The sequence below is a fragment of the Sarcophilus harrisii genome, chromosome 1 (genome assembly GCF_902635505.1).
Source record: "Sarcophilus harrisii chromosome 1, mSarHar1.11, whole genome shotgun sequence".
NCBI classification, from domain to species: domain Eukaryota; kingdom Metazoa; phylum Chordata; class Mammalia; order Dasyuromorphia; family Dasyuridae; genus Sarcophilus; species Sarcophilus harrisii.
This window is the reverse complement of record NC_045426.1, coordinates 363,013,194-363,025,789: the sequence shown is the minus strand read 5'-3', so window position 1 is coordinate 363,025,789 and position 12,596 is coordinate 363,013,194. Positions and strand designations below refer to the sequence as shown.

Here is a 12,596-nt window from a genome sequence, read left to right as displayed (position 1 = left end):
ACGGCTTTCATCATAAATCTTTCAAAGTAGTCCTGGATTCCTGAGAATAGCAAAATCATTTATATTTGATCATCTTACAATATTGTTATTACTTTGTACATAAGGCATTTCGCTTTGCATGAGTTCATGGAAGTCTTTCCAGATTTTTCTAAGCGCATTTGCTCATTGTTTCTCATGGAACAATAATACACTATCACAATCATATCCCACAATTTATTCAACCATTTCCCAAATTGATGGGTATCCTCTCAATTTCTTACTCTTTGCCCTGAGAAAAGAGTTGTTATAAACATGACATGTGTTTTTTTTTTTCATTTGTTTTTAAAATCTCTTTTAGGATATTTGCCCAGTAATGTCATCGTTAGGTCAAAGGATATACATGATTCTATAGCCCTTTGAGCATATTTCCAAATTGCTTTACAGACTGGTTGAATCAGTTCACAATTCCACCAACAATGGAACAATCATTTCTCCCACATTTCCTTCAATTTTTGTCATTTTTCTTTTCTGGCCTATTGGCCAATCTAACAGATATGAAGCAGTATCTCAGAATTATTTTAATTTGCATTTCTTTGATCAATAGTGAATTGGGTATTTTTTTCAGTTACAGTATGAATGATTGCTGATAACTTTTGAGTGAGCAGTTTCATCTGAATGACAGTATTAGAATTCAATGACAAGGGCTTGAATATTAAAGGCAGAATCTGAAAGATACTAGACAGGATAGGACTGAGGACAAAAGGAGAAAAGGTAACCTGGCAAGAAGGCCACTCTGCTTTAGAAAAAGGAAGAAAAGAGAGAGAAAGTATAAAGGGTGAGAACTCCTAGTGGATGGATTCTATTTTTCTCAAAATCATAGAATCTCAATAGTTGGAAGATAATTTCTGAACCATCTAGATTAAATGATATGTAAACAAGAATCTAATATTAGAATAATATGCAACAAGTGGTTTATTCAGTTTTTGACCAAATACCTCTATTGTGGGGGAACACGTTCATTTTTTTTTTTTTTTTTTTTTGGTTTTTTGTTTTTTTCCTGGGAATTTTCATTTTGGGATTTTTTTTTTTAATTTAATAGCCTTTTATTTACAGGATATATACATGGGTAACTTTACAGCATTAACAAATGCCAAACCTCTTGTTCCAATTTTTCACCTCTTACCCCCCCACCCCCTCCCCTAGATGGCAGGATGACCAGTAGATGTTAAATATATTAAAATATAACTTAGATACACAATAAGTATATATGACCAAAACATTATTTTGCTGTACAAAAAGAATCAGACTCTGAATTATTGTACAATTAGCTAGTGAAGGAAATCAGAAATGCATGTGTGCATAAATATAGGGATTGGGAATTTGATGTAATGGTTTTTAGTCATCTCCCAGAGTTCTTTTTCTGGGTATTAGCTAGTTCAGTTCATTACTGCTCCATTAGAAATGATTTGGTTGATCTCGTTGCTGAGGATGGCCTGATCCATCAGAACTGGTCATCATCTAGTATTGTTGTTGAAGAATATAATGATCTGGTCCTGCTCATTTCACTCAGCATCAGGGAACACGTTCATTTCATTTTTGATTGCTAATTGTTACAAAATTTTCTTAACAGCAAGCCTAGATTTGCCTTTGCAGCTTCTGTTTATTGATTCTAATTTTTGTGGAGTCAAGCTGAACAAACCTAATCCTTTTTCACAGGACAGCCATTCAGATCCTCAAAGATAGTCAGGATGTGATTCCTACCTCTTCCCTCCTTCAGAACAGACATCTCCGGTCCTTCAACCAGTAGGTCAAGACATCTACTGAGAAGCAATGTGGGAACTTGAGGAATGCGAGGCCACTGAAGACAGTATGATGGTATTTAATATATCTATTTGTTAGGGGTTGCTAGATGGTGCAGTGGACAGAGCACTGGGAAAGACCTGAGTTCAAACCTGATTACAGACACTCAATACTCCCCAGTTGTATTACCTTGGGCAAGTCACTTAATTCCAGTTGTCTTGACCCCCCCCCCCAAAAAAAAAGGGTTTTTTTCCCCCTTGAGGCAATTGGGGTTAAGTGACTTTCCCAGGGTCATACAGCTAGGACATGTTAAGTTTCTGAGACCATATTTGAACTCAGGTCCTTCTGACTTCAGTTCCAGTGCTCTAACCACTGTACCACCTAGCTGTCCCAAGATATGTATATATTTGTTGAAATATGTACTGTGTAGTGCAGAGCACACTGAGGCTAGTATCTCAATAGTTTAGAACAGCATTATTATCACAGTCTAAAGCTGCATTAGTCTTATGGGCAACCATTGGTTGTTGGCTTATGCCGAACTTGAGATAAATAAAACAAAACAAAATCCTTATGTACTAGATTACACATTGTTGAAGTAAGCCAGGTTTCTTCCACATAGCATTATTTTTAGCATTTATTTTATTTACTTTTAGTTCCACATTCTCTTCCTCTTTTTTCTATTCTATTTTTTTCCTGAATTACATGTAAAAATAATTCTTAATATTTTTTTTTCAAATTCTTAGATCCATATTCTCTCCCTCCCTAAGACTTCTTTAATAGATATCCCAAGAACCCCAATTCCACATCACCAACTATCTATTGTATATTTTTAATTGGCTGTTCTTTTGGAATCTCAAATCCAGCAAGTTCAAAACAGAATTCCGATTTCTTCTCCCAAATTCACCTCTCTTTCTAACTTCCCAATTTCTGTTAAAGGCACTAGGACCTCAAGTACAACCTTCTATGTGAAACCTTTCTTGATTACTTCAGCTGTTTGAGCCTTCCCTCCCAATCTACCTTAATCTAACTACTTTATATGTATTCTCTATACACTAGTTTATGTACTTGTTGTCAGCCCTGTTAGAATATAAAGCTCTTTATGAGCAGGGATTGTTTCATACTTTGTATTTATATTTCTAGTGCCTAGCATAGTGCCTCCTACAGAAAAGTCATCAATAAATGCTAGCTGCCTGACAATTATTCCTTCTGGCTATTCAAGTTAACAATTCAGTGTCACCTTTGACTTCATGACTATGTCAGTCCTCTGCTCAAAAAGTTCCAGTGGCTCTCTTTGGCTTTATGATAAAACAAAAACTGTTTGGCATTGAAAATGCTTCACCATCAGCCTCCCTGTCTTTCTAGCACCATCTCTTTATCTCTCTACTGAGACTACTACCTACCTATGACTCTTCATCAAGAATATGGCCAAGAATAGATCCCTGAAGAACTCCAAAGGAAACCTTCTGCTATGGTGCTATTGAACTAATGACTATTTTTTGAATCAAGCCATTCAGCTAGTTGTGAATGCATCTAATTGTATTATCTTTTAGCCAAAACATCTTTTTAACATAAGAATGAAATGGAATTACTTTATCAACTTCTTTACTAAAATCTAGGTAGACTCCATTTGCAGTATTCTTATAATCTACTAATTTAACAGCACTCAAAAGATGAAAGTGTCTCCCATTATCTGTTCTTCATGAAGCCATTTTGATTATCTGTAATCAATGCTTCCTTTTCTAGAGTTTCGCTAAATATCTCTTTAATGATTATTCTATAATAGTCCCAGGAATTGTAGTCAAATTGATTAGTCTATAGAATATACATTCTGTTCTCTTTTGCTTTCTAAAAATCCGAACATTTGTCCTTCTACAGTCCTTAGGCACATTGCCCAATTACTATTCATCAAGTACACAGCACTTTTTTGGTTTATAAAGGTCAAAACAGAATTATGAGCATGCCTAAAAATTCTAAGTCTATTCTTATCCTCCTGTGAAACATTAATATTTTTGTATACCCAGATCTGCTTTATTTTTGCCATATTATTAAGGTACCCAGCTTATCTCAAATCAATTAACAATATATACAAAGGACAGATTTATCCGATTTGGAAAACAAAGACAGGGATACATAACATTTTTTTTTTTTGGTTGTTGTTAGTTCAGTTGGTTTCTTAGGCATTAAAAATGAAAAAACAACAAACATTTATATAACATTTTGAGGTTTACAGAGTGCTTTATAAATATTATTACATTTTATTCTTATAACAACCATTTTAAAGATGAGGAAACTGAGGCAGTTATACAACTAGTAAATCCAATTTTAATTCAGATCTTCTTGACTCTAGGCTCAATTCTCTATCCTTTGCATTACCAGCTGCCTCAGACAATATAAGTTCACTTGATAGCAAAGAGTTAAAATCCAGCTTCAGATACTTGTCAGTGGCATATGTGTTCTTGGAAAAGTCATTTAAATCTCTGTCTGCCTCAGTTTCCTAGATTATAAAATGGTAATAATAATAATAGCTCCTATCTCATTGGGTTGTTGTAAGGTTCAAAAGAAATAATATTCATAAAGGACTTAGCACAGTGCTGGACACAGAATAGGTACTAAAGAAATGCTTGTTTTCTTACCCTAGCCTTAAAAATAAAAAGGGCAATGTGAGCTGTATAATTCACTTTTTATTTTAATAAAGAGCAAAATGTAGGTGAGATTAAGAGATCATTCAGTTGATAAAAGTATTCAAGATAATGTATTTACTTATATTTATCTAAGCATTAGAAACAGTAATAGTTAATGACTAATCTTAAAATAAGAGTGAGCAGTAGGAATTATTTTTTACTTTAATAATGATAAAGTGTGGGTGGAATTAAAAGATCATTCATCTGATAAATGTATTCAAGATAGAGTTAAATTTATGATCTAGGATCAGAATGCTTCACTTAAAAGATAATTCTTTTGTGACATAAAATGTCATAAACTTCATAAAACAGGATAGCATTTTGCCAGTAGTTAATCCTATACAACTAAAGAAGAAAATTATATGCATTTAGTGTATAAAATTATTATTTTCATATCATTTAAAAATCAGCATAAATTTAATACAAATTTTATGAATTTTAGTATAAAAAATTTACTATAGACAGAGGAATTATAATGTATTTTGAAAACATAAGATAAAGTCCAAGAAGTTGGCATAAGTAAAGAATTTAATTTTTATTAATTTTTTATAATTTATATTATCTTATATTTATTAATAAATTTATTTATAATTTAAATTTTTACTACTTTTTATTATTAATATCTTATTAAATAATAATTTAATTTTAATTAATATTTAAGAAATATTAATAGGAAATCTGGAAGGGAAAATAACATACTCTCTTCTTTCCCTTTGGCTAGTTGAAAGAGAAAAATTTATTCTTGAGTAGTCCCAACAATTCCATTTCTTAAAATGATGCATACAAGTTTCCATGTCTTAAGTAAATGCAGCTTAGAGGGAAAAGTTTCTCATGGAAAGACCCTATAAAAGTTAGACCTTTCATTTAGAGTTCCTTATTGTGCTTCATATGAGGATCTTGAAATTCTTTAATATGGAAATGCGATTTTCTATATTTTATTTTATTTATTTCCTTTTTATTTTTTAATGGTATTTTATTTTTCCAAATACATTTAAAGATAGCTTTCAATATTCACCTTTGACAAGATTTTGTCCTTGTGTCCTAAATTTTTCCTCTATCTCTCCCCCCCCAAGGCCCCTTCCCAAGAAGCAGATAATATGATAAGTTAAACATGTGAAATTCTTCTAAACATGTTTCTATATTTGTCATACTGTGCAAGAAAAATAAAGACTATCTATATTTTAGAGACCAAAAAATGAGACTCATGAAAGTGAAGTATCAGTAGTATGGTTCCTGTGATGACTCTTAGCAGAGGACACTATTCAAAAAGTAGAATATTTAAGATTCTTGGCAAATCAAGGTAAATAACAGTACTTTATGGTGCAAAAGGAAAATAGTACTTATCCAAATGTGCTAGAACCCCACTTCACAGTCCTGCATATTGCTAATCTCTTCAATTCATGAAGATAGCAAGTACCTTAAAAGTCCTACAATCATTTCTGTGAGGAAAAAATAGCAATTTAAAATAAATCAAATGTTCACCTAACCATCAGATGAGAGAAATATTATTAAAGATGTTTTTTGGGGACAGCTATTTGGCGCAGTAGATAGAGCACCAGCTCTGAAATCAGGAGGACCTGAGTTCAAAAGCTGGGAAAAATTTCCCTGAGTATCAAATTACTTTCAAATCCAAAGAATATTCTTAAGATAACAATGTTTCAAGGTAAATACATTAATCTATAGTTCAGAGATTTTGGTAGACAATGAATGTCTCTGTTGTAAAGTTTGTTACATGTTTAATGCATTTTTTAATGGTTCATTTCACTTGTTATTTAATTTTATTAAATCTGTTGTCTGGTAACCACACAGTGTTCTTACTATTACAGATCAAGGGCCTGGTTTAATGCCTAATGGACTAACAGTAAAAAGATTCACTTACTAGCATCAAGTGTAAAACATTCAGTTCACAAGTCCCTAGATGCAATGGGGGCAAATCTAATAGAAGCCTTGGGGGGAAAATATGTTCTTTCTATAGTCTTTATTATAGTTTTGTTTTATCCAACTCAGTGCTTTCCAAGGGGGAGCTGGGTACTCTTCTATGTAGATAAGAAGCATCAGAAAATGTTACAAGGAAGAGGACCAATGGAGTAGAGTAAGATAAATACAGTAATTTACATGTAACAGGGTCAGATAAGGTAGAAGAATAAGAAATTTATACATTGAAAAAATAAAAAGGGGGAAAAAAAGAGGGGTGAATTTGTGACAGATAGGATAGATGACAAGCCTCTTAGAAAAAAAAAGATCTGGAAACCATGATTCTACTTGATTCTACCTGAGTGAGCTAAAGGGACATAAAAAAGGGCATTTCACAAATAAAGGGTAAAACACTATTGTAGTGAAATTTAAAGCATTCTTGTTTTCCTAGAATTGAAAAGAGTAGATGCAATGTCATTACTATAGTTCTGATCAAGGTTTGCTAATCCAAACCTTCTTTGTAGTCTGAACATGTCTCCACTTGCTCTGTTCATACTTACCAGGTCTATATTTTGCATTATATCCTGAAATGAAGGGTGAGTTCGAAACTGTTCAAAGAGGTCCCGTTTGTAAAGCAACGCATAAACCAGGTTTGGGTTGTGATGGAGAGAATTTGTCAGGCAGGAATTGATGATCTCTAACATCATTCGAATCACTTCCTCAATCACATTCAGATCCTGTGCCTTTGAAAACAAAAGGAAAATATTACAGGTTAAATGAAATAGTCTTTATCAATATTATTTTTTTTCCAAATACATATAAAGATAGCTTTCAACATTCACTTTTATTAGACTTTGTGTTCCAAATTTTTTCCCTCCTTTCCTTTTCTCCCCCTCTCCCCAAGACTGCAAGCAGCCTGATATAGGTTAAATATGTGTACTCTTTTAAAACACATTTCCATTACTGAAGTGATCTTTAAAATAAAGAATTTGAAAGAATGAGAACAACCTTTTTATATGTAACAGCACTAGAAAGACCATTTAGGAGAAGTGATTTCAAGTCCTTTTTTCAATAAACTTAGTAATTGGGGTTGTTAGTTTTGGCTTAAAAAATAGACCTGTTTCATTCTTGAACTCAAAGTGGAAATAATTTGGGATACCATAAAAATAATAGAAAGAGTCACAGAATTGTGAGGAAACATACAGATCATCTTTTCCCATGTTTTATGTATTTGAAAACTGGGTCCCAGAGAGGTCAAATGACTTAGTTAAAGCCATACAACTAAATAGTGGCAGAGTTCTCAGACTAAGACCCAGGTCTTCTGCCTCCTAGAGAAATAATCTGTATTATTCTGAAGGAATTAAGTCCCTTATATGTAGAAGGAATTAATATTCATTGATGGGTAATATAGAGAAAGACATTTTCACATGAAATAATAATAAACTCACTTCCTCCCATCCCTCAAGTTAAATTAACTAAATCTCTACCTCAAGTAGGGATAGATACAACATTATTATAATAGAAACAACATAAGTGACAAGCAACACTTATTAAGCAATGATTTAGTGTCAAGTTCTGCTAAGCAATGGGGATATAAAAAAGAGACAAGACACTCCCAGCCCTCAAGACACAATCTAATAAGAGACAAAACAAAACAAAAAACAAAACATACAAATATGGTCAAACAAGCTATTTAGATGACAAATAAAAAAATACTTTTAAAAAGGTAGGCACTAAAATTTAGAGAGTTTGGGAAAGACTTCCTGTAGAACATGGGATCTTTGCTGGGACTTGAAGCCAAGAGGTGGAGATGTAGAGGCATTGGGGACAGTATGAGAAAATGACCAGATATGAGAGAGAAACAATCTAGTTTGTGGAACAGCCTGAAGGCTAATGTCACTGAATAAAAGGGCATGTAGTAGGGAATAAAAAGTAATAAGTCTGGAAAGACAGGAGGGGTATAGGTTATGAAGGGCTCTGAATGCCAAACAGAGGATTTCATATTTGATCCTGGAAATAAAGAGGGAGGGAGAGTCATGAGAGAGGGATGAAAAGCTTTGGGGAAGGATGAAAAAATAGTTATTGTGGAGAATAAAATAGTGAATTAACAAGATAGGTATAGAAGGATTGTATAACAGTAGTGAGGGCTCAGTTGAGACTGTGTAACATAAATTGGTAGTGGATCCAGACAGAATGTTTGTGTGATTTTTCTCCACATCGTTGAGCAGCATCTGTGTTGAAGTAAAGATGGCAAATGGTAGGGATGGTCCAAGGCCAAGGCTTGGCAGGGCATAATTAGACAAACAATAAAGGAGTTAGGGATTCAAGAAAGGAAGACTGAGGAGAGCTGAATCAGTTCACCAACAGGTCAAGAGGACAGAGTGGCTAGGGCAGGGAAGGTAGCTTGGGAAAGATCAGATCATGGTGTAGATAGACAGAGTCGATTTTTGTAAGGGAAGACAGGGAGCCATAAAAAGCCAATAGATTATGGTGAGATAAAGGGCTGTTAGTATTCATGAACGTGGAGGCATGATTAAAGGTAAGACATTTTGTGTGTGGCTGAAGTGGGGGAGAGAGTGTAGATCATAGGAAGTAAATAGGTATAGGAACTGAATGGTCAGGGTAGTCAAAGGAAAGTCCCTGAGTATGAGGGCAGGTATTGGGGAGGAGAGAAAAACTCTAAGTCATGCCCTAAACTTACTGAGGAAGGAAAGAGAGCATGGACGTTTGGAAGGAATCCTAACTAGGATTCTGACTGGGTCACAATATATGAGTAGCCTAAAGTTGAAAGGTTACTAAATGATGGAGGTTGGGGCAGGGTGGCGGGGAAAGGGGGGAAGAACCTGAAAGTAACAACAGGGAGCCAGAAGTGTTTCAATTCCTCCATCTTGACCAATAAGTCTAGGTAATGAATGGAAGTGCAGTCAACAGTGGAAAGGATAGCTAGGGAGGTTGTGTCCTTGGAGGGAAGCCAAAGTTCAGTAATGACTAGTAGAAGGAAGAGATAAAGAAGGAAAGTTGGTTGCTTGAAAGGCTGCATGGTGTTTGGCTGAAACTTTTGGTGGGAAGCATTGAAGGGAATGGAAAAAAGATTAAGGAGGTGAGGTGGGGAATAAGACTTGGATGATAGGAATTCAGAATCACTGGGATTTAGAGAGTGTGATCAGGTGTGAAAATGTTCATGTTGGAACAATGAACCACTTCCTAAAAGACTGGGCTGAAGGCAAATACAGATGAGATAAAAGGCATATATGTCAGATGATCAGATGGGAGGTCCCACTTCACTACTCCTTTTCCCTTCAAAGAAAGGATATTAGGTAGGAAAGGACATAGCAGAAGATGAAAGTAGAATGCACTACAGGAGAAAGAAGTTCCAGTGTCCACTAATTTATATCTTCCTCTTCCCTCTAGGGACAAGTGGCAGCAGGAGACAGAAGATCTGAGGTCAAAGGGAAGACTTTTCCTCTTTGGGATGTGGAAAACTTCCATGGCTATCAAAATCCTGGGAAGGTAGCAAAAATTGGAAATTGCCTTGTGCCAGCACAGATATAAGTTGTTGCTTTGCGACTTTTGGAGATACCAAGTCATTTCCTTTAGGGAATGTGTTGTACCCAGTAAGAAGGCACAGGCATACAGTCAGAACAAGGAACTTAGATAAGAAGTCAGGAGAACTGAGTTTTAGTTCTTCTGCCATTTTCTAGTTGCATGATCTTAATTAAGTTACTGAACTTCTAGGACTCATCTGTAAAATAAAGGTACTAAGTTAAATGATTTCTAAAATCTGTTTTAGTTTTAAAATTTTACAGTTCAATGATTCAATCAACAAATATTTCATAAGCATGTACTGTAGTACATGCCATGCTGGGGCTATGAAAACAAAAACAAAACAGTCTTTTGCCCTTGAGGAGCTAAGTCAGGGAAATAATGTGTAAAAATATAAATAAATAAAACACACATACAAAATAGATGAGTGATAATACTTTTTTTTTTGCTGGGGGCAAAAGCCCAAACATCTGGGGAGAAAAGGAGGTAGTGTTTGTTCTGCAATGCAGAGGGGAGGACTCAGTACATCTGGTAAGAGAGACGATTTGTGCAAAATCAAGGAGATAGAATATGCATTTGTTTATATGTGGAACAGAAAGCAGGCCAGGGCAGCTAGGATATAGTATGAAGGGGAATAATGTCTAAGAGACTTGGAAAGGAAGGGATGCAATCAGATTATGAAGCATTGTTGTTCTTAAAGAGAAGGGGATGATGACCTATAGGAGTTTGGAATAGTTCTGCTAATGTAGAATAAATATAGCTCCACTTTTAAAACTAAGGAGCCACTGAAACTTTTTTTGAGCACAGAGATGACATATTCATATTGTGCTTCAGAAATGTTATTTTGTAGCTGTGTGGAGGAGAGGAAAAGGTAAAAACTTGAAGTAAAGACTTGAAGGGACTAATTGGGAGAGTATTTACAAGAGTCCTTGTAAGAGGTGAGGGGCCTGAATAAGGATAGTCACTATGTAAACAGAAAGATGTGTAAGAGATGGTGTGGAGACAAAATTAACAATTGCTATATGGATATGAGATATAAAGAAGTCTGAAGAGATAAGGAGGTGAACTTGGGTGCTGGAGAGGACACTTTTTTTCTTTTTTTTGAGGGGCAATTGTTGTTAAGTGACTTGCCCAGGATCACACAATTAAGAAATGTGTCTGAGAACAGATTCATGTTCTCACTCCAGGGCCCATGCTCTATCCACTGCACCACATAGATGACCAAAACACTGACCAAAACACGAAAACACAGTTTCAATAGAAATGCAGCAATAGGAAGTAGGGAGGTATAGATTTTTTGGGAAAGATAATTAGTTTTATTTTAGATAGACTGAATTGAGAAGAGTAAAACAATTTATAATGCTAAATAGAACAATTAATTAAATAAATCACAACAACGAGCCTTTAAAAAAAACTACAACTACTACTACTATCACCACCTCTACTATTACTATTATTACTATTGCTGCTGCTGCTGCTGCTGCTACTACTACTACTACTACTGGATCTGGCTGCTGGCTCAATAGGGAAGATTCCTTAAACATCTTTATAATTTGACTTCAGTTCTTTGATTTTGTTTTGCTGTCATATATGTATTAGTTTGTATGGAAGAATTTTTTGTGAAATTTCATTAAAAAAACCATCACTGATCTGATATATTCAAAACAATTTTAAAGTAAAATTGATTTTTTTTTTTTAATCAATAGCTGTGGGGACAAATGATTTTAATTTGGCTACTATATCTTATTCAATCTCTGACATAAATTAAGGTCTACTTGGTGAGCTTAAGTGAAAGGGTTGGATCAACTTGTGGAATAACTTTCCTAAATTACAGATGAATTATAAAAAGTTTTAGACTGAAAGTTTATAAAACTAGTAAGTGCATGAGCAGTTAAAAAAGTTTTCATTAAATGGAGTGGGAGGGAATATATACTCTGATATATAAATCTGCAGTAGAGGGGGATTTCCCAACAGATACAATTAATTCAGTCTTATTTTAAAAACAAAACAAAAGTTTATATTTTAAAAAATGCTCATTTTCAGTGAAAAACTTTTCGTACTCCTAGTAAAAACACACACACACACACACACACACACACACACACACACACAATTTATCACAGAAAAAGCCAGTAACCCTGATGACTAAAAGAATACCTAGAAGGTGGGGTAGAAAGGGAAGGAGGAAGGGAGGAAGAAAGAAAAAAGTATATAAATTTTAGAAAAGTACATTAAGCATGACACTTTTAAAAATTATAATTTGGAGATTTTTTTTATTAAAGTTGATAAAAACAAAGTTAGATGTAGCATTTCCATTTTGACCTGTTCCTTTTAAACTCAGGTGAAATTATTTATACTTTTTTATAAAGATAAATTTGAGCAATGATCTTATTTCCCTGCAAGCAGCAGCTAATATATAAACAAAACAAAGCTTAAAGTTTAAAAAAAAAAAAAAAAAAGGCAAGAAGATATTTTTGCTACTTTATTAATTTTATCATTTGATTCATTTCTATTTAGGCAAGGCAATTTCGTATTGTAATATGGCATTAAGGACATACATTTATAATATATGAGCGTAATTTACAATACAAATTTGTTACTTTTTCCCCCCTGAGGCAACTGGGGTTAAGTGACTTGCCCCGGCTCACACAGACAGGAAGTGTTAAGTGCCTGAAGCCA

The 12,596-nt window shown here is 34.3% G+C and overlaps 1 protein-coding gene across 5 annotated transcripts in view; it reads right to left on the bottom strand.

Moving 5' to 3' along the window:
• DYM (dymeclin) overlaps nucleotides 1-12,596 on the bottom strand; it is a 525,071-nt gene that overhangs the window by 95,155 nt on the left and 417,320 nt on the right. For all 5 annotated transcript variants that reach the window (XM_031945966.1, XM_031945964.1, XM_031945968.1 and 2 more), the window contains one exon: nucleotides 6,935-7,117. In XM_031945966.1, the coding sequence (XP_031801826.1) occupies nucleotides 6,935-7,117 (183 nt within the window). The remainder of the gene's footprint in view (nucleotides 1-6,934; nucleotides 7,118-12,596) is intronic.